General features: G+C 41.1%; 1 protein-coding gene across 1 annotated transcript in view; it reads left to right on the top strand.

Annotated features, from left to right (window-relative positions):
• Positions 1 to 22725, top strand: part of GXYLT2 (glucoside xylosyltransferase 2) — a 182964-nt gene that overhangs the window by 145989 nt on the left and 14250 nt on the right. Inside the window, exon 6 of the mRNA XM_054708169.1 lies at positions 7549 to 7721. Coding sequence (XP_054564144.1) covers positions 7549 to 7721 — 173 coding nt within the window. The remainder of the gene's footprint in view (positions 1 to 7548; positions 7722 to 22725) is intronic.

Below are 22725 nucleotides of genomic sequence, written 5' to 3' on the forward strand. Positions count from 1 at the left end.
CGACTTTTTCAAATTATAAAATCAAATATGGTACATGGACCATGTGGAATACAAAATCGAAATAGTCCATGTATGGAAAATGGAAAATGTTCAAAGGGATATCCGAAAGAATTTCAAAATGTGACCATTGGAAATATTGATGGATATCCCAAATACAAACGAAGATCTGGTAGCACCATGTCTATTGGAAATAAAGTTGTCGATAACACTTGGATTGTCCCTTATAATCCATATTTGTGCCTTAAATATAACTGTCATATAAATGTTGAAGTCTGTGCATCGATTAAAAGTGTCAAATATCTATTTAAATACATCTATAAAGGGCACGATTGTGCAAATATTCAAATTTCTGAAAAAAATATTATCAATCATGATGAAGTACAGGACTTCATTGACTCCAGGTATGTGAGCGCTCCTAAGGCTGTTTGGAGACTTTTTGCAATGCGAATGCATGACCAATCTCATGCAATCACAAGATTAGCTATTCATTTGCCAAATGATCAGAATTTGTATTTTCATGCCGATGATTTTGCTGAAGTTTTAGATAGGGCTAAAAGACATAACTCAACTTTGATGGCTTGGTTCTTATTGAATAGAGAAGACTCTGATGCACGCAATTATTATTATTGGGAGATTCCACAGCATTATGTGTTTGATAATTCTTTGTGGACAAAACGCCGAAAGAGTGGGAATAAAGTATTAGGTAGACTGTTCACTGTGAGCTTTAGAGAATCAGAACGATATTACCTTAGACTTTTGCTTCTGAATGTAAAAGGTGCGATAAGTTTTGAGGATCTGTGAACTGTAGGAGGTGTAACTTATGATACATTTCATGAAGCTGCTAAACACCGAGGATTATTACTTGACGACACTATCTGGAAAGATACGATTGACGATGCAATCGTCCTTAATATGCCCAAACAACTGCGGCAACTTTTTGCGTACATATGTGTGTTTGGATGTCCTTCTGCTGCAGACAAATTATGGGATGAGACTAAATCTCATTTTATTTAAGATTTCTGTTAGAAATTGCACCGAAGAGAAGGTACCTGTGTGAACTGTGAAATGCATGCCCTTAAAGAAATTCAAGAGGTATTCACATTGCATGGAATGAAATGTTCACATTTCAAACTTCCGGACTATCCTTTATTAATGAATGCAAATACATGTGATGAATCGTACGAACGACAACAGGCAGAAGTTTTGATCAATTCTCTGAATGATGAACAGTTGGCAGCCTTTCAGACTATAACTTCAGCCATCGAAGATCAAACTGTACGCCCCAAATGCTTTTTCTTGGATGGTGCAGGTGGTAGTGGGAAAACATATCTTTATAAAGTTTTAATACATTATATTAGAGGTCATGGTGGTACTGTTTTACCCACAGCATGTACAGGAATTGCTGCAAATTTACTTAATGGTGAAAGAAACTTTCATTCCCAATATAAATTACCAATTCCGTTAAATGAAACTTCAATTTCTAGACTTGATATAAAGAGCAAAGTTGCTAAAACCATTAAAAAGGCCCAACTTCTTATTATTGACTAGAGGCCCGGTGCACGAAATTCGTGCACGGAGGGGGGTTGTCCCTCAGCCCAGCCTGTACTCTCTCCAATCTGGGACCCCTCAAGGGATGTCCGACTGCCCATTTAGGCCCGATACCTGGGATCGGGCCTAAACGGGCAGTCGGACATCCCTCTCACAATCCAGGACTGCTGGCTCCCAACTGCTTGCCTGCCTGCCTTCCTGATTGCCTCTAACCGCTTCTGCCTGCCAGCCTGATCACCCCCTAACCACTCTGCTGCCAGCCTGTTTGCCCCCAACTTCCCTCCTCTGCCAGCCTGGTCACCCCTAACTGCCCTCTCCTGCAGGGTTGATCACCTCCAAATGCCCTCCCTTGCAGGTTTGGTCCTTCTCAACTGCCCTCCCTTGCAGGCCGGGTGCCTCCCAACTGCCCTCTCCTGCTGGCCATCTTGTGGTGGCCATCTTGTGTCCACATGGGGGCAGGATCTTTGACCACATGGGGGCAGCTATATTGTGTGTTGCAGTGATGATCAATCTGTATATTACTCTTTTATTAGATAGGATAGAGGCCTGGTACAGGGGTGGGGGCCAGCTGGTTTTCCCTGAAGGGTGTCCCTGATCAGGGTGGGGTTCCCTTGGGGTGTGGGGCGGCCTGAGCAAGGGGCCTGTGGTGGTTTGCAGGCTGGCCACGCCCCCTGGCAATGCAAGCGGAGGCCCTGGTATCTGGAATTTATTTTCCTTCTACAATTGAAACTTTGTAGCCTGGAGCAGAGCCAAGCCTGGGGCTCCCTCCGAGGCCATCAGCCATTTGTGTTGGGGTTATAATTGAAACTTTGTTGCCTTAAGCGGGTGGGCCCGGCCAGGGTGTGCGGAAAGCTTTGCTTCCCCTGTTGCCAGCAGCAACCCTGGCCTGCTCTCTCAAGCTCCATTCTGCCGCCATTTGTTTGAATTTGTTTACCTTCTGTAATTGAAACTTTGTAGCTTGAGTGGAGGCTTAGGCCTGCAACGGCTGGCAGAAAGCTTGGCTTCCTCTGTTACCTAGGAAACCTTGCTCTCTGTGGCTGTAGCCATCTTGGTTTGGGTTAATTTGCATACTCGCTCTGATTGGGTGGTGGGCGTGGCTTGTGGGCTTGGCTTGTGTGTTGGAGGCATGGTCGATTTGCATATTTGTCTTTTATTAGATGGGATGATTGCACCATGGCATCCAGTAATGCTGTAAACGCCATAGCCAGATTACTAAGAGAAATTATGAATTTAAATGTTGCATTTGGTGGGAAAGTTCTCCTTCTCTGAGGGGATTTTCGACAATGTCTCAGTATTGTGCCACATGCTATGCGATCAGCCATAGTACAAACAAGTTTAAAGTACTGTGATGTTTGGGGATGTTTCAGAAAGTTGTCTCTTAAATCAAATATGAGATCAGAGGATTCTGCTTATAGCGAATGGTTAGTAAAACTTGGGGATGGCAAACTTGATAGCAGTTTTCATTTAGGAATGGATATTATTGAAATTCCCCATGAAATGATTTGTAATGGATCTATTATTGAAGCCACCTTTGGAAATAGTATATCTATAGATAATATTAAAAATATATCTAAACGTGCGACTCTTTGTCCAAAAAATGAGCATGTTCAAAAATTAAATGAAGAAATTTTGGATATACTTGATGGAGATTTTCACACCTATTTGAGTGATGATTCCATTGACTCAACAGATGATGCTGAAAAGGAAAATTTTCCCAGTGAATTTCTAAATAGTATTACTCCTTCAGGAATGCCGTGCCATAAATTAAAATTGAAAGTGGGTGCAATCATCATGCTATTGAGAAATCTTAATAGTAAATGGGGTCTTTGTAATGGTACCAGATTTATTATCAAAAGATTACGACCTAACATTATTGAAGCTGAAGTATTAACAGGATCTGCAGAGGGAGAGGTTGTTCTGATTCCAAGAATTGATTTGTCCCCATTTGTCACTGGCCTCCCATTTAAATTGACTCGACGACAGTTTCCTGTGATGCCAGCATTTGCGATGACTATTAATAAATCACAAGGACAAACTCTAGACAGAGTAGGAATATTCCTACCTGAACCTGTTTTCGCACATGGTCAGTTATATGTTGCTTTCTCTCGAGTTCGAAGAGCATGTGATGTTAAAGTTAAAGTTGTAAGTACTTTATCTCAAGGGAAATTAGTCAAGCACTCTGAAAGTGTTTTCACTCTTTTTTTAAAAAAAATATATTTCATTGATTTTTTACAGAGAAGAAAGGAGAGGGACAGAGAGCTAGAAACATAGATGAGAGAGAAACATCGACCTGCTGCCTCCTGCACAGCCCCTACCGGGGATGTGCCCGCAACCAATGTACATGCCCTTGACCAGAATCGAACCCGGGACCTTTCAGTCCACAGAACGACGCTCTATCCACTGAGCCAAACCAGTTTTGGCAGTATTTTCACTCTTAATGTGGTATACAGGGAGATATTAGAATAAGTTTAATCACTTTATCAGTCATTATTTGCATCAATGTTGTTTTTTATTATGAGTTTGTTATTGTTATATCATGTTGTTATTATTTATTAATAAAATTATGTATTATTTTCAAATACACTGTACTCATTTCCTTTTATCTCTCACACTTTTATTATAGAGAGAGGGCAAATAGCAATATTAAAATACTAGAGGCCCGGTGCACAAAATTCTTGCATAGAGGGGTATTGTCCCTCAGCCCAGCCTGTACCCTCTTGGGCTAAACGGGCAGTAGGACATCCCCATCACAATCCAGGACTGCTGGCTCCCAACTGCTTGCCTGCCTGCCTTCCTGATTGCCCCTAACCACTTCTGCCTGCCAGCCTGATCACCCCCTAACCACTCTGCTGCCAGCCTGTTTGCCCCCAACTTCCCTCCTCTGCCAGCCTGGTCACCCCTAACTGCCCTCTCCTGCAGGGTTGATCACCTCCACCGGCCCTCCCTTGCAGGCCTGGTCCCTCTCAACTGCCCTCCCTTGCAGGCCGGGTGCCTCCCAACTGCCCTCTCCTGCTGGCCATCTTGTGGTGGCCATCTTGTGTCCACATGGGGGCAGGATCTTTGACCACATGGGGGCAGCTATATTGTGTGTTGCAGTGATGATCAATCTGCATAGTACTCTTTTATTAGATAGGATAGAGGCCTGGTACAGGGGTGGGGGCCAGCTGGTTTTCCCTGAAGGGTGTCCCTGATCAGGGTGGGGTTCCCTTGGGGTGTGGGGCGGCTTGAGCGAGGGGCCTGTGGTGGTTTGCTGACCAGCCACGCCCCCTGGCAACCCAAGTGGAGGCCCTGGTATCTGGAATTTATTTTCCTTCTACAATTGAAACTTTGTAGCCTGGAGCAGAGCCAAGCCTGGGGCTCCCTCCGAGGCCATCAGCCATTTGTGTTGGGGTTATAATTGAAACTTTGTTGCCTTAAGCGGGTGGACCCAGCCAGGGTGTGTGGAAAGCTTTGCTTCCCCTGTTGCGGGGGGCAACCTGGCCTGCTCTCTCAAGCTCCATTCTGATTGGATGGTGGGCGTGGCTTGTGGGCATGGCTTGTGGTGTGTCAGAGGTATGGTCAATTTGCATATTTGTCTATTATTAGGTAGGATTTCCTCTAATTAATTCCCTTTTAATGTGCACGAATTTCATGCACCGGACCACTAGTACTTCAATACTAGCCTAGGCATGGCTACCCACTATAAAATGCTTTTTTAAAATTAAAATGTTTTAATTTAAGACCATACTTTGTGTTTGCTTTAGGTCTCTTGAGTTTGCAAGGCCGCCACACAGGCCTTCCCTGAGCCTGTCAGGTGAGCACGTGGCCCCCTTTCCTCCACAAAGCTGTTCAACCTACTCTCTGGAGTTTTCCAGGCTTATGCTTGGTCCTCCCCTAACCAATCCAAGGCCTGGGTATCCTGGGGTTCTGCACCCCACCTAATCTCATTCTTTCCCCAGTTTTCCTAGGCTGGACTCTGCCCCTTTATGCCACCACTGTGGCTCCTACAATGCACGCCCCAGAGCTCTGCTGCTTCCTCTTGTTTCTGCTGAGCACGTGCTCACTCCTGCTGCACCATGTTGGCTTCCACTGCACAGGTGCCGAGCAAAGGAATTTCGCTGCTGCTTATCCCTCCACTCTGGGATCCTGACCAATGGCTGGTTTTCTCCAGACATTCTTCCTGCCCAGTGAGAGTGTGGTTGTTTCCTGGGGAGCCTGTGAATGCTGCAACTTCCTAGTGGCTCAGGCTTACTGTCTGATTCCGCTCACCAGTAGATTAGGCTTAAAATCTGATTCCATTTGTTCCCTTCATTTATTAATCCTCACCAGCTACCTACACTGACATAAGTACTAGTACAGTCTGCCAGAGGGTTATGTGGTAGCCTCTTCATTCTTCACTTTCCTGGTAAAGCTCTCTGTAAGGGTTCTCTAAGCAGTGGTTCTTTCCATGAGAAATCAATGCTATCAACCCAACCCACTAGCACATCTTTAAACTGCCTTTCTGACAGTGTAATCTATCTTCTCTAATTCTTCTGTGCTCTCACACGGGCCTTTCTCCTGATCAATAACCCACATTCACAGAGAACTCCGGTCCATATGCCTGTAGCCCTGTCATTAAAGCCATCAAGCTGAGGGACAGGAAGCTGGGGAGTTATGGATTTATTGCTAATTGTGTTATTCTATTCACCAAGAGGAAATTTTCTGAGTTCAACAGGATTACAGCAGAGTTTCTTGATTTGGTGCTATTGCGGCTATGGTGGCTGTCCATTCACTGGGTGATGTTTGGGGTACTCTTGTTCTCTAGTCACCAGATGGAAGTTGCAGCTTCTCTCATATATTACAAATAATGTCTCCCTCCAAACATTGCCAACTGGTCCCAGGGGCGGGTAATTTCACCCTTGGCTAAGAACCACTGGGTTAGAGAGATAAACACACAGGTGTACATATGTGCGCATGCTCACGCATAGTGTGTATTGTCACCATGGCATAGGAACTTTCTTTTGGATTTTTTCTCCTTTGCTGTTGTTTGTTGGTTTTAATTTTTTTTATATATATTTTATTGATTTTTTACAGAGAGGAAGAAAGAGGGATAGAGAGTTAGAAACATCGATGAGAGAGAAACATCGACCAGCTGCCTCTTGCACACCCCCTACTGGGGATGTGCCCGCAACCAAGGTACATGCCCTTGACCGGAATCGAACCTGGGACCCTTGAGTCCGCAGGCCGACGCTCTATCCACTGAGCCAAACCAGTTTCGGCGGTTTTAATTTTTTAAAATATATTTTTATTGATTTCAGAGAGGAAGGGAGGGGGAAAGAGAGATAGAAGCATCAATGATGAGAGAGAACTATTGATCAAGCCCAAAAACTGGGCATTTGCCCTAACCAGGAAACGAACCATGACCTCCTGGTTCATAGGTCAACTCGCAACCACTGAGCCACGTAGCCAGGGCTGTTGGTTGGTTTTTAATCCTAAGAAAAATCTTCGCTTTAATCTTAACTCCCATTTTGGGGGTCTGTCTATGTCACAAAATCTTTCTGAATAGTTGATTATATCTGGTAACACTATTAACTACCACTATGTGCTTAATACTCTGCTAAGCATTTTACATGAATTTTTTACATTTAATTATCAAAACAAGAAGAAGGCTCTGTATTCCCATTTTAAAGGTGAAAAAAAAAAACCCGGAAGCACAGGAATATTAAGTCACTGGACCTAGGTTTCACTGTGTTTGGATGAGAGTTGGGATTCAGACCAGTTGTCTGAGCAAGGGCTTGTGTGCCTTCTTATCCCCTGTTCTCCTTTCGAGGGGAGGGACTGACAACATCACTTATGTATACCCTCTTAATTTCTGACCTCAGGATATTAACAAATGTGTTGAAATGTGGTCCATGAGTCATAATCACAAATGTGCATTTAAGTCATCTGCTGTGTGCCATTTATGGAAACTTTGATTTAATCGTCAGGTTTGCCGAAGAGCTAGCACTGATTGTGGACATGTCCTTCTCTTGTCACCACCAGAGTGTCTCTATGTGTTCCCCTGCCACTGGAACTACCGTCCTGACCACTGCATGTATGGCAGCAACTGCAAAGGGGCGGAGCTCGAAGGGGTGTCTGTTCTGCACGGGAACCGAGGCGTCTACCATGATGATAAGCAGCCGACTTTCAAAGCCCTCTATGAAGCCATACGGGACGTAAGTGTGTTCTTGCTACCACTCAGCAGGCACGAGCTTACAGCATGAAGAGCGTGGGTGCTTTAGTCATTCTCTTCTTTGAAGGCCAAATACTTTCCCACAGCATTGAACTATACCAGTTTTCCCCAAGCTAAGAAACGAATACTATACTATACTATACTATACTATATTGACTATACCAGGCATCCTCAAACTACGGCCCGCAGGCCACATGCGGGTGTTTTTGCCGTTTTGTTTTTTTACTTCAAAATAAGATATGTGCAGTGTGCATGGGAATTTGTTCATAGTTTTTTTAAACTATAGTCCGGCCCTCCAACGGTCTGAGGGACAGTGAACTGGCCGCCTGTTTAAAAAGTTTGAGGACCCCTGGACTATACTATATTGACTATACTATATTATACTATACTATACTTGACTATATTTTATTCGCTCTTTACTTAGTATTTCCAAGTAAGTCACACACTTTTGTTCCCATAAATTCACTAATGGAGGAAATTTTATATCATAAAGAACCACCCTGTGTCAGTTGCCACAATAAAGGGTGATGGGGTCAAGGTAAAGATAACACAAGAACAAAATGATGTTCATTTCAAACTTCTAGTAAGTGTTTTGCCTGGGTGCCAGTTCCACCCTGTTGAGCAATCAGGTGTGGAGGTGGTCAGTTAGGAAAGGAACCGAACTGAAAACAACAGTCCAATAGTTATGTATGTGCTGCTTCAGTGCACGCAGAGGGCAAGGGAGCCCAGCGCCTCTTGCTCAGAGCTCCCCGCCACCCCCACCAAGTGCTGAGCGAAGGAATCAGCACAAACGCAGGAATCATCTCAACTCCTGCAGCTTTATGGGCCCCAACCCCAGGGAGGCTGGATGAGAAGGAAAGGAGGGAAGAAGGGAAAGGTCACCCCTGTCCTCCCCCACAAGAAGGCCTCCACATGGAGGTGCCTGGGACAGGAGTGCATACATGGATATGAGCTAGGGCGTAGGCACTGAGTGTGACTACAGCTGCCTCAAGAAAACAACAGGGCACTGTTTATGCCCTATATCTGGTGTGGGGAGGACAGCTCTTCCCCAGAAGCCTCCCAAGAAGCCCGGAAATCACCTACGGTTGAGTCAGAGAGATCACACACAGGGTTTTGCCTGGAACTGCACTCCTCAAGGCCTGAGGCCCCCTCTTACTATCGTGAAGAGATTGGTTAGCAAATGCTGAGGAGGACTTCTAGATCTATGTGAATTATCTTTTGAAATAAGTGGCATGATTGAAATAACCATACTTTGAGGTCCACCACCTGAAATCACATGAAGTACTGCCTGCTAGCACAGTAGACTCCCATATCCGTGGGGAGCATGCTGCAAGACCTAAGTGGATATCTGGACCTGCGGGCAGTGCTGAGCCCAGTATATACCATGTTTTTTCCTTTACAGCACTCCCCCCTTATTTGCGGATTTGCTTCCCATGGTTGCACTGACTGGCAATCAACGACAACCTAAAAATATTAAATCGAAAATTACAGAAATAAATAATTTAAAGTTTTAAATTGCACACTTCCCTAAGTAATGTGATGACATCATAATGCCACCACTCAAGTCATTTAGTAGCTATCTTAGTTATTAGAGTACATTGTTAAAATGGATCTATTTTACTACTAGTTATTGTTAATTTCTTATTGTGTCTAATATATAAATGAAAATATTTTATTGTTAACAGTATTACAGATGTCCCCTGTTGCCCCCCACTTCGACCTCCTCCACCCAGCTACTACCCCACCCCAGGCCTTCATCACACTATTGTCTGCACCCATGAGCTACGCATATATGTGTACAAGTTCTCTTTCTGTCCCCCCAAACCCTTCCACTTGGGCTGTGTCCAGATCTTAGCTATTGTAAACTGTGCTGCTGTGAACATAGAGGTGCATCCATTCTTTCTGATTGGTGTTTCTAGTTTCTTAGGATATATTCCTAGAAGTGGGATTGCTGGGTCAAATGGCAGTTCCATATTTAATTTTTTGATGAACTTCACACTGTTTTCTATAATGGCTGCAGCAGTCTGCATTCCCACCAGCAATGTATTAGGGTTCCCTTTTCTCCACATCCTTTCCAGCACTTGTCATTGGTTGATTTGTTGATGGTAGCCATTCTGACAGGTGTGAGGTGATACCTCATTGTGCTTTTAATTTCCATCTCTCAGTTGATTAGTGATTTTGAGCATTTTTCCATAATGTCTCTTGGCCATCTGTATGTCCACTTTGGAGAAGTGTCTATTCAAGATCTTTACTCAATTTTTAAATTGGATTGTTTGTCTTCTTGGTGTGGAGCTATATACAAACTTTGTTTATTTTTTTAAATTAACCCATTTCAAGGTGTATCACTGGCGAATATGTTCTCCCATACAGTGTGCTCCCTTGTTGCTTTGCTGATGGTTTTGTGGGGGTTTCTGGTTTGTTTGTTCTCAGTTCTTGTGTGTGTGTTTTGTTTATTTGTTTCCTGTGCAGAAGCTGTTTACTTTGATGAAGACCCACTTGTTTATTTTTCCTGTTTCTCTTGCCCTAGGACAGTGATGGCGAACCTGTGACACGCGTAGCCATTTTTGATGAAACATTTGCTGCTCCTGAGGATGAAACATTTGCGAAATAATGTTTTTTCCTCAAAGTGACACACTACCCGAGTTATGCTCAGTTTTTTGGCGAAGTTTGACACAACAAGCTCAAAAGGTTGCCCATCACTGCCCTAGGAGATGGGTTGGCAGAAATTCTGCCATGTGAGATGTATGAAATTTTAATGGTGATGTTTTCTTCTAGAATTTTTATGTTTTCCCAAGTTACAGTTAAATATTTTACCCATTTTGAGTTTGTTCTTGTGTATGGTGTAAGTTGGTTGTCTAGTTTTATTTTTATTTTTTTGCATGTATCTGTCCCTTTCCCCCAGAACTATTTATTGAAGAGACTGTCTTTACTACATTGTATGCTCTTGCCTCCTTTGTCAAATATTAATTGAGCATAATGGCTTGGGTCAATTTCTGGGGTCTTTGTTCTGTTTCATTAAAGTATATTCCTATTCCTGTTCTAGTACTAAGGTGTTTTGATTATAGTGGTTTGTAGTATAACTTGATATCTAGTCTTATGATTCCTCCAACTTTGTTCTTTCTCAAGATTGTTGAGGCTATTCAGAGTCTTTTGGAGTTTCAAATAAATTTTTGAAATATTTTTTCTAGATCTGTAAAATATGCCATTGGTGTATTAATAGGGATTCCATTAAATCTATAGTTTGCTTTGGGTAGTATGGACATTTTAAAGATGTTAATTGTTAAAATCCATGAACACGGTATATGCTTTCATTTGTTTGTATATTCCTCTATTTCTTTCTCAATGTCCAATAGTTTTCTGAATACAGGTATTTTATCTCCTCACTTCAGTCTATTCCTAGGTGCCTGATTTTTGCAATAGTAAGTGGGATTGTTTTCTTAGTTTCTCTTTCTGAGTGTTCATTATTGGTGTATAAAAATGCCATCAATTTCTAGGTATTAATTATGTATCTTGCAACTTTGCCAAATTCATTTAAGTCTAGTAGCTTTTTGGTAGATTCTGTAGGATTTACTATGTACAATATCATGTCACCTGCAAATAATGACAGTTTTAATTCCTCCTTTCCAATTTGGATGCCTTTAATTTCTTCTTCTTTTCTGATCACTGTGGCTAGGACTTCCAGCACTATCTATACTAATAATAGCCTAGGTCCGTGGTCGGCAAACTGCGGCTTGCAAGCCACATGCGGCTCTTTGGCCCCTTGAATGTGGCTCTTCCACAAAATACCACGGCCTGGGCAAGTCTATTTTGAAGAAATGGCGTTAGAAGAAGTTTAAGTTTAAAAAATTTGGCTCTCAAAAGAAATTTCAATTGTTGTACTGCTGATATTTGGCTCTTTGACTAATGAGTTTGCCGACCACTGGCCTAGGTGGTTGTCATGCATCACACCCTAACGTCGTCATAACATGGCCGTCAAAAGATGGCCGCGTGCACAGTGGAAGCGGGGCCCAGCGGAGGAGGTGGGTTGCGATAGGGGAGGGTATTTGTTGGCGATCAGGCTGGCAGGGGAGGGCGGTTGTGGGCAATGAGGCCAGCAAGGGAGGGCAGTTGTGGGCCATCAGGCTGGCAGGGGAGGGCAGTTGTGGGCGATCAGGTTGACAGGGGAGGACAGTTGTGGGCCATCAGATCGGCAGGGGAGGGAAGTTGGGGGTGATCAGGCCTGCAGAGGAGGGCAGTTGGGGGCAATCAGACCTGTAGGGGAGGGCAGTTGTGGGTGATCAGGCTGACAGGGGAGCAGTTAGGGGCAGGAGAGCAGTTAGGGGTGATCAGACTGTCAGGCAGAAGTGGTTAGGGGCAATAAGGCAGGCAGGCAGGTGATGATATATAATTAAATTCATCTGATCTAGTGTGTCATTTAAGGTATCCATTTCTTGTTGATTTTTTGTCTGGAAGTTCTATCCAGTGATATCAGTGGGGTATTAAATTCCCCTACTATGATTGTATTGTTGTCGATCTCCCTTTTAAAGTCCACAAAATTTTAGAAAATATATTTAGGTACTCCTAAACTGGGTGTACATATGGTTTCTAGGGTTTTACCCTCTTGTTGGATCAACCCATTTAGTAGTATATAGTGATTTTCTTTGTCTCTTTTTTGGCCTTTGTTTTAAAGTCTATTTTGTAAAATATTTTTCCATCCCTTTAGTCTCATACTGTGTAAGTCTTTTGTTCTGAGGTGGCCTCTTACAGACAACATATATATGGATCATATTTTCTTATCCTTTCAGCTACTCTATATCTTTTTATTGGAACACTTAATCCATTTACAATTAAGGTTATTATTGATGGGTACTTATTTATTGCCATTTTTATTTTTTAAGTTTATGTTCCTCTCTTCCTATTTCTTTTTAAAATTATTTATTTATTTTTATTTTGTCAAATCTTTTATTTATTTTTATTTTTTTATTGTTTAAAATATTACATATGTATCCTTTTTTCCCAATTGACCCCCCCCCCCCCGGCCACTCCCACCCCAAAGACAAGCTCCCACCGCCCCAGTGTCTGTCCATTGGTTATGCTAATATGCATGCATACAAGTTCTTTGATTGATCTCAAACTCCCCCTCTCCCCTGCCATTTGTCTCTGGCTCTGTTTTTATTCATCAGTCTATTTGATCATTATATCCCACATATGAGTGAGATCATGTGATATTTATCTTTCTCCTACTGAGCATTATTTCACTTAGGATAATGCTCTCCAGTTCCATCCATGCTATTGAAAATGGTAAAAGTTCCTTCTTTTTTATAGTGGCACTAGAGGCCCGGTGCACGAATTCATGCACCAGTGGGGTCGCTTAGCCTGGCCTGTGGGATCAGCCAAAACCAGCTCTCCAACACCCCCTGAGGGGTCCCGGATTGCAAGACGGCACAGGCCAGGCTGAAGGACCCCACTGGTGCACAATTGGGACCTCGAAGGGACCCTGAGAGGATTCCAGGGTGTGTCCACCCCATCTCGCTCAGTCCCAATTGGCCAGATCCCAGCAGCAAGCTAACCTACCGGTTGGAGTGTCTGCCCCCCTGGTGGTCAGTGCACATCATAGTTGAGTGGCCTTAGCATACCATTAGCATACTACGCTTTGATTGGTTGAATGAACGACTGGACATTTAGCATATTAGGCTTTTATTATATAGAGTAGTATTACATTGTGTAGTTGTAGCACAATCATTTAATCTACTCATCTGCTGATGGCTTAGGCTGTTTCCAAATCTTATCTATGGTAAATTGTGCTGCTATGAACATTGGGGTGCATATATCCTTTCTGATTGGTGTTTCTGTTTTCTTGGGATATATTCCTAGAAGTGGGATTACTGGGTCAAATTGGAGTTCCATTTTTAATTTTTTGAGGAAACTCCATACTGTTTTCCACAGTGGCTGCCCCAGTCTGCATTCCCACCAGCAGTGCAAGAGGGTTCCTTTTTCTCCACATCCTCGCCAGCACTTGTCGTTTGTAGATTTGTTGATGATAGCCATTCTGATCGGTGTGAGATGATATCTCATTGTTGTTTTGATTTGTATCTCTCATATGATTAGTGACTTTGAGCATGTATTCATATGTCTCTTGGCCTTCTGTATGTCCTCTTTCAAAAAATGTCTATTTAGGTCATTTGCCCATTTTTTGATTAGATTGTTAATCTTCCTTTTGTTAAGTTGTATGAGTTCTCTGTAAATTTTGGAGATTAAACCCTTATCTGAAATAGCATTGGTAAATATGTTCTCCTATGCAGTGGGCTTTCTTTCTTTTTTTTTAAATTTTTTTATTGGTTTCAGAGAGAAAGGGAGAGGGAAAGGGAAAGAGAGATAGAAGCACCAAAGATGAGAGAGAAGCATTGATCAACTGCCTCCTGCACGCCCCACACTGGGGATTGAGCCCACAACCTGGGCATGTGCCCCTGACCGGAACCGAACCTGGGACCCTTCAGTCCACAGGCCGACGCTCTATCCGCTGAGCCAAACCAGCTAGGGCTGCAATGGGCTTTCTTGTTGTTTTGTTGATGCTTTCTTTTGCTGTGCAGAAACTTTTTATTTTGATGTAGTCCCATTTGTTTATTTTCTTCTTAGTCTCCATTGCCCTTGAAGCTGTCTTGTTAAAGATATTGTTACAACTTACGTCTTATATTTTGCTGCCTATGGAGTCTTCTAAGATTTTTATGGTTTCCCGTCTTACATTTAAGTCCTTTATCCATTTTGAGTTTATTTTTGTATATGGTGTAAGTTGGTGATCTAGTTTCATTTTTTGCATGCATCTGTCCAATTTTCCCAACACCATTTATTGAAGAGAATGTCTTGACTCCACTGTATGGTCTTGCCTCCTTTGTCAAATATTAATTGAACATAATGGCTTGGGTCAATTTTCGGTTTCTCTGTTCAGTTCCATTGGTCTATATGTCTGTTCTGGTGCCAGTACCAGGCAGTTTTAAATATATATATTTTATTGATTTTTTACAGAGAGAAATGGAGAGGGATAGAGAGTTAGAAACATCAATGAGAGAGAAACATCGACCAGCTGCCTCCTGCACACTCCCTACGGGTATGTGTCTGCAACCAAGGTACATGCCCTTGACTGGAATCAAACCTGGGAACCTTGAGTCTGCAGGCCATCGCTCTATCCATTGAGCCAAACTGGTTAGGGCAGTACCAGGTGGTTTTGAGAACAGTGGCTTTGTAATACAGCTTTATATCTGGTATTGTGATCCCTCCAACATTGTTCTTCTTTCTCATGATTGCTGCAGTTATTAAGGGTCTTTTTTTATTCCAGATGAATTTTTGGAGAATTTGTTCTAGGTCTTTGAAGTATGCCATTGGTATTTTAATGGGGGTTGCATTGAATTTATAGATTGCTTTGGGTAGTATGGACATTTTAATGATGTTGATTCTACCAATCCATGTACATGGTATATTCTTCCATTTGTTTATGTCTTCCTCTCTCTCTTTTTTCAGCATCCTATAATTTTCTGAGTACAGGTCTTTTACCTCCTTAGTTAAATTTATTCCTAGGTATCTTAATTTTTTTGTTGTTGCAAAGGTAAATTGGATTCCTTTTTAAATTTCTATTTCTGTGAGTTCATTATTGGTGTATAGAAAAGCAATAGACTTCTGGGTGTTTATTTTTTATCCTCCTACATTGCCGAATTCATTTATTAAGTCTAGCAGTTTTTTAATGGAGTCTTGGGGTTTTCTATGTACAATATCATGTCATCTGCGAATAAGGACAGTTTTACTTTTTCTTTTCCAATTTGGATGCCTTTTATTTCTTCTTCTTGTGTGATTGAACAGAATTTATGCCTTTTATTTCTTCTTCCAGTACTATGTTGAACAGGAGTGGTGAGAGTGGGCATCCCTGCCTTTTTCCTGTTCTTAGTGGAAATGGTTTTAGTTTTTGCCCATTGAGTATGATGTTGGCTGTAAGTTTGTCATATAAGACTTTTATTATGTTGACGTATAAACCTTCTATTCCCACTTTGCTGACAGTTTTTATCAAGAAAGGGTGTTGGATTTTGTCAAATGTTTTTTCTTCATCAATCAATATGATTATATGGTTTTTATGTCTCAGTTTTTTTATGTGATGTATCACATTTATTGATTTGTGGATATTTTACCATCTTTTCATCCCCAGAATAAATACCACTTGGTCATGTGCATTATCTTTCTAATGTAGTGCTGGATTAGATTTGCTGGAATTTTGTTGAGAATTTTGGCATCTGTGTTCATTAAGGATATTGGCCTGTAATTCTCTTTCTTTGTATTGTCTTCATCTGGTTTGGGATTAGGGCAATTCTGGCTTCGTAGAAAGAGCTTGGAAGTGCTCCTTCCCTTAAATTTTTTGAAGTAGTCTGAGGAAGATAGGTTTTATTTCTTCTTTGAATGTTTGTTAAAACTCCCCTGTGAAGCCGTCTGGTCCCGGGCTTTTGTTTGTTGGAAGATTTTTGATTACTATTTCAATTTCCTCCAGAGTGATCAGCCTATTCAGATTTTTTTATTCCTCCTGGCTGAGTTTTGGAAGGTAATATTTTTCCAGGAACATGTCCATTTCTTTTAGGTTGACCAGTTTGTTGGAATAGAGTTGCTCATAGTATTTTTTTATGATTCTTCATATTTCTGTGGGGTCTGTTGTTATTTCACCTCTTTCATTTCTGATTTTGTTTATTTGGGTCCTCTCTCTTTTCTTCTTGGTGAGCCTGGCTAGAGGTTCATCAATCTTGTTTATCCTTTCAGAGAACCAGCTCTTGGTTTCATTGATCTTTTGTATTGTTTTTTTAGTCTCTATGTCATTTATTTCCACTCTGATCTTTATTATTTCCTTCCTTCTGCTCACTGTGGGCTTTTCTTGTTGCTCTCTTTATAATTCTTCAAGTTGCAGAGTTAGATGGTTTGTTACCAGTTTTTTGAGGTAGGCCTGTAATGCTATGAACTTCCCTCTCAGGATTGCTTTCATTGTGTCCCTGAGATTTTGCATTGTTGTGTTTTCATTGTAGTTTGTTTCCAGGATGTGTTTTATTTCTTCTTTGACCTCTTTGGTAACCCACTCATTGTTTAATAGTATGCTATTCAGCCTCCAAGTGTTTGAATTTTTGTGATTTTTTTTTTTACTGTAGTTGATTTCTAATTTTATGCCATTGTGATCTGAGAAGATGCTTGATATGATTTCAATCCTCTTGAATTTGGAGAGACTTTGCCTGTGTCCCAATATGTGGTCTATTTTTAAAAATGTCCCATGTGCACTTGAGAAGAATGTATGTTCTGTAGTTTGGGGGTAGAATGTTCTATAGATGTCAATTAAGTCCATCTGATCTGGTGACTCCTCTAGGATTGAAGTTTCTTTGCTAATTTTTTGTCTAGAGGATTTTTTTCAGTGATGTTAATGGGGTATTAAAGTCTCCTACTATGATTGTGTTGCTGTCAATCTCTTCCCTGATATCTTCCAGAAAGGTTTTTTAAATGTATTTTGGTGCTCCTGCATTAGGCAGATAAATGTTTACCAGAGTTATATCCTCTTGTTGTATTGATCCCTGTAGAATTATGAAGTGGCCTTCCTTGTCTCTTGTTATGGTCTTCACTCTGAGGTCTATTTTGTCATATATAAGTATTGCTACCCCAATTTTTTTTTTCATTTCCATTTGCCTGATACATATTTTTCCATCCCTTCACTTTCACTCTGTGTTAGTCCCTTGTTCTGAGGTGAGTATCCTGTAGACATCATATATATGGGTCATGTTTTCTTATCCATTCATTCACTCAATGTCTTTTGATTGGAACATTTAATCCATTTAGATTTAATATTATTATTGATAAGTACTTGTTTGTAGCCATTTCTGTACTTTATGCCTGTGTTCCTTCCTCCATTTCTATTTCTCCTTTTTACAGAATTCCCTTTCAAATTTCTTGCATTCTGTCTTGGTAGTGATAAACTCCCTTAGCCTTTTTTTTTTTTTGTCTGCGAAGCTCCTGATTTTTTCTTCAATTTTTATTGCTAATCTTGCTGGATAGAGTATTCTTGGATTGAGTCCCTTGCTTTGCATCACTTTGTATACCTCCTTCCATTGCCTTCTTGCTTGATGTGTTCCTGTTGAGAAATCATTTGATAGTCTGATGAGGGATTCTTTGTAGGTAACTCTCTGTCTCTCTCTTGCAGCCTTTAAGATTCTCTCTTTGTCGTTAACATTTGCCATTGTGATTATGACATGTCTTGGTGTGGCTCTTTTGGGATTCATCTTGCTTGGAACTCTCTGTACTTGTGTAACATTTTTCTTCCCCATATCAGGGAAGTTTCCTGTCATTATTTCTTCAAATAGATTCTCTAAACCTTGCTGCTCTTCTTGTCCTTTTGGCACCCCCATTATACATATGTTACTTCATTTCGTGTTGTCCCAAAGCTCCCTTAGGCTCTCCTCCTGCTTTTTATTTTTTTTTTCCTCCAGTGTTCAGATTGGGCTTGTTTCTCTACCTTATCTTCTTCCTTTTTAAAATATATTTTATTGCTTTTTTACAGAGAGTAAGGGAGCGGGATAGAGAAACACCGATGAGAGAGAAACATCGATCAGCTGCCTTCTTCACACCTCCTACTGGGAATGTGCCCACAACCAAGGTACATGCCCTTGACCGAAATTGAACCTGGAACCTTTCAGTCCGCAGGCTGACGCTCTATATACTGAGCCAAACCAGTTAGGGATACCTTATCTTCTAACTCACTAATTTGCTCCTCTACTTCTTCTAGTCTACTGTTGAAACCGTCCATGGCGTTTTTTATTGTAGCTATATCACTTTTGATTACTTCTTGATTTTTGCATAGGTCGTTGATTTTCTCATACATCCAGTTTATGAACTGTATGACCATTTCTCTGAATTCCTTTTCTGACATGTTGCATGCCTCAGTTTCACTTATTTCTTTCTTGGTGATGCCTCTTTTTCTTTTCTCTGGGGATTGTTTCATTATCTCCCCATTTTATCACCAGTAGATCCAATAACTGAGTTGCAGGGGCCTGGGCCGTGGAAATGGAAGCTTCATTCCACCTAGTGTCGCTGAAGAGCTCTGACACCAAGACATGTTGCTGCCATGGGTCTGTGTGAGCCCCGCTCACCCAGGATCAGAGTCACTGGTGCTCAATGCAGCCTCATACGTACACCTAGAATCAGGGACCCCACCTACACCTTGCTGAAAAAGAGACCCCGCTTTTGTGTGCCGAAAATTACAGTCCCCTAGAGTATTCCAGCAGTCAATGTCCCCCATGCCTGTGCCAAGAATCGAGTATTGGAGTCTCTGTCGCTTGGGTGTGCCCTCATCCAGAATCAAAGTCAGGTGGCACAGCTGCCCTGATTGTGCCTAGGGTCTGGTCATGGGAGCGCGAGCTGCAGGGAAACAAACTCCCCGTGTCTGTGTGCCCAGGCTCAAATTCAGCGCAGACTCCCTGTGTGGGCATGGGGTCTTTTTGTGGGAGTGAGAGCTGCAGAAAACAACCTCCCCATGTCTGTGCCCCTCAGGTCAAATTCAGATCAGCCTTCCTGTGTGGGCAGGAGGACTGTTTATGTGGAGAGGGTCTAGCAGTTCCTATGCATCTGCAGTGGGCCAGGGAGGAGGGGCATGGGCTCTGTGACTTACAGAAATCCACGGTCGGGGTGCCTGGAGTCTTGGTGTCCTTGGGTCTGCAACTGTGGTCGCAGGTCTTTTACCCAAGTGGCTGTAGGGTTCCAGTTTGCGTCTGAGACCAGATTGGGTAGTGGTGAGGCTAGGATCCTAGTCTCAAGCAGTTCTGTTCTTCAAGATGGCGTAGTTTCTGTGCTGGCAGTATCCTCCCTGGAGTGTTTGCAGTGGCAACGTGGTTTCGCCATTTAAGACTGCCCGTTTTGGCAACCCCCTGTAGGACCTGCAAGATCTGACTGTCCCTATCTTATACACACACACACACCACGCACATCCACACACTCCTCTATGGCTCCCTCACTCTCTCACACATTCTCCCTTCCTACTTTCTTGCCAGTTGCCATATTTTCCCATTTTTATTCTTTATGTCTGTGTTCCTTCTTCCCTTCCTATTTCTTCTTTTTATAGCAGTCCCTTTAGATTTCTTGCATTGCTGGTTTGGTGGTAATAAATTCCCTTAGTCCTTTTTTGTCTGTGAAGCTCCTGATTTCACCTTCAATTTTGAATAAAAGCCTTTCTGGGTACAGTATTTTGAATTCAGACCCGTGATTTGCCTGACTTTGTATATTTCATTCCATTCCCTTCTGGCCTGATGTGTTTCTGTTGAGAAATCAGTTGATAGTCTGATGGGAGATCCCTTATAGGTAATTTTCTGTCTCTCTGGCAACCTTTAAGATTCTTATTTTGTTGTTGGTGTTTGCCAATCTACACTAATAAAAGAGTAAGATGCAAATTGACCATAGCTTCATGATGCCCACCAGCCAACTAGGAGTGAGTATACAAATTAACCCAACAAAGATGGTGGGTTAATTTGCATACACAGGCGTCGAGCAGCCAGGCGCAGGGCAGAACGCAGGCATTCCACACTGCCCCAGCAGCTCCGGGCCTCTGGGCACTGTGGGAAGGTGGAAAGGCGGCTCTGGCCGGAGTGAAGGTGGTGCTGGCAGTCAGGGGAAGGAAGGCCCATTCTTGCAAGAATCTTTGTGCATTGGACTTCTAGTTTAATTATAAAGTACCAGTCTTTTTTATATCTTCCAGAAGTTTTTTTGGTGTCAGTCTTTTTGGGTTCATCTTGTTTGGGAGTCTGTGAGCTTGTTGGACTTGTGTGAGTTTTTTCTTCCTAATATCAGGGAAGTTTTCTGTCATTATTTCTTCAAACAGGTTCTCTATCCTTTGCTACCTTTCTTCTTCCTCTGGTACCCCTTTGATGCTTATGTTGCTGTTTCCTGTTCCCAATGTTCCCTTAAACTGTCCTCATGCATTTTAAGTATGTTTTCTTTTTGTTGCTCCCATTGAGTTTTTTTCTATCTCATTTTCTAATTTGCTGATTCAATCCTCTGCTTCTTCTAACCTACGGTTAAATTCCTTTCAGTGTATTCTTTATTTCATCTATATCATTCTTCATTTCCAATTGGTTGTTTTCAATGGTTTCTATGTCATTTTTCATGCTGTTGAGCATTCTAAAAAACCATTATTTATACTCTATTTCTGATAAATTGCTTGCCTCCATTTCTTTCACTTCTCATTCCAGAGTTTCCTCCCATACTTTTATCTGGGATCTGTTTCCCCATGTTTTCTGTTTCTTTGTGGGTTTTTTTTCCCTTGTATTGGATAGGATTGCTATGCGTCCCAGTCTTGATAAAGTGTCCATCTTGTGGGACCCCTTGGTATACTTTTGATGCAATAGTAAATAGAATTGTTTTTTTTTTAATTTCACTTTCTGTTAGTTCATTGTTAGTGTATGAATATCAAACTGGTTTCTGGATTTTTATTTTGTATCCTGCTACTTTTCTAAATTCATTTCTCAATTCTAATAGTTTTGGGGGAAATATTTAGAGCTCTCTGTGTAAAATCATGCCATCTGCAAATAATGACAGTTTTAGTTTTTGCTTTTTAATGGATGACTTTTATTTCTTTGCCTTTCTGATGGCTGTGGCTAGGCCGTCCAGTGCTAAGTTGAATAAAAGTGATGAAAGTGGACATTTTTGTCTTGTTCCTAACATCAAGGAAAATGCTTTTAGATTTTCCCCAGTTAGTATGATGTTATCTATTGGTTTGTAATATATGACCTTTATTATGTTGAGATTCATTACATTTATTTTTACTTTTCTGAGAATTTTCATCATAAATGGATGCTAGATTTTGTCTAATGCTTTCCCTACATCTGTTGATATGTTCACATGATTTTTTTTACCTTTCATGTTGTTTATGTAGTATATTGCTTTAATTGTTTTACATACCTGGAAACATCTTTCCAACCCAGCAATAAATCCCCCTTGATAATGGTATGTGATCTTTTTAATGTATTGCTGAATTTGGTTTCCTAATATTTTGTTGAGGGTTTTTGCATTTGTGTTCATCAGGAATATTGGCCTATAATTTTCTTTTTTTTGTAATGTCTTTGTCTGATTTTGGATTTAGGGCAAAGCTGGCCTCATAAAATAAACTTGATAGCTTTACTTTCTCTTGAATTTTTAAAAACAGGTTGAGAAGGGTAGCTTTAATTCTTTAAAATTTTCAGTAAAAATAAACTATGATGCCATCTGGTCCAGGACTTTTGTTTGTTGGGCATTTTGTACTACTGATTCAATTTTGTTAGTAGTTATTGGTCTATGCAATTTTTCTGTTGTTTTTTTAAATTAAGTCTTGAAAGATTGTACATTTCTAGGAACTTATGCGTTTTTGTCCACATTATTCAACTTGTTGGCAACTTATTGTAGTATTTTTTATAATCTTTTGTCATTCTGTGTTGTCAGTTGTTATTACACCTCTTTCATTTCTATTTTATTTATTTGGGTCATGTTTCTTTTTTTCCTTAATCTGTTTAAAGGTTTATTAATCTTGTTTATCTTTTCACAGAGCTAGCTCTTGGTTTCATTGATCTTTTGTATTGTGTTTTTAGACGATTGTGTTTATTCCCCATCTTATTTTTATTTTTTCCTTCTTTCTTCTCACTTTGGGCTTTGTTTGTTCTTTTTTTTTTTTTAGTTCTCTTTAGGTGTAAGGTTATATTATTATTTAAGGTTTTGTGTTTTTTTTAATGGGCCTGCATTGCTATGAATTTCTTCTTAGAACTGCTTTGTCTGTTTTCCATAGATTTTTTTTGTCATTATGATTTCATTTTCATTTGTCTCAAGGTTTCTTTTGATTTCTTCCTTGATGTCATTATTAACCCATTTATTGTTTAGTAACATGATATTTAATCTCCATGTGTTCTTACGTTTTCTTCTTATAATTAATTTGTAGTTTCATACTATTGTAGTTGGAGATGATACTTGATATGATTTCCACCTTC

Source organism: Eptesicus fuscus, chromosome 18 (genome assembly GCF_027574615.1).
Source record: "Eptesicus fuscus isolate TK198812 chromosome 18, DD_ASM_mEF_20220401, whole genome shotgun sequence".
Taxonomy (NCBI): domain Eukaryota; kingdom Metazoa; phylum Chordata; class Mammalia; order Chiroptera; family Vespertilionidae; genus Eptesicus; species Eptesicus fuscus.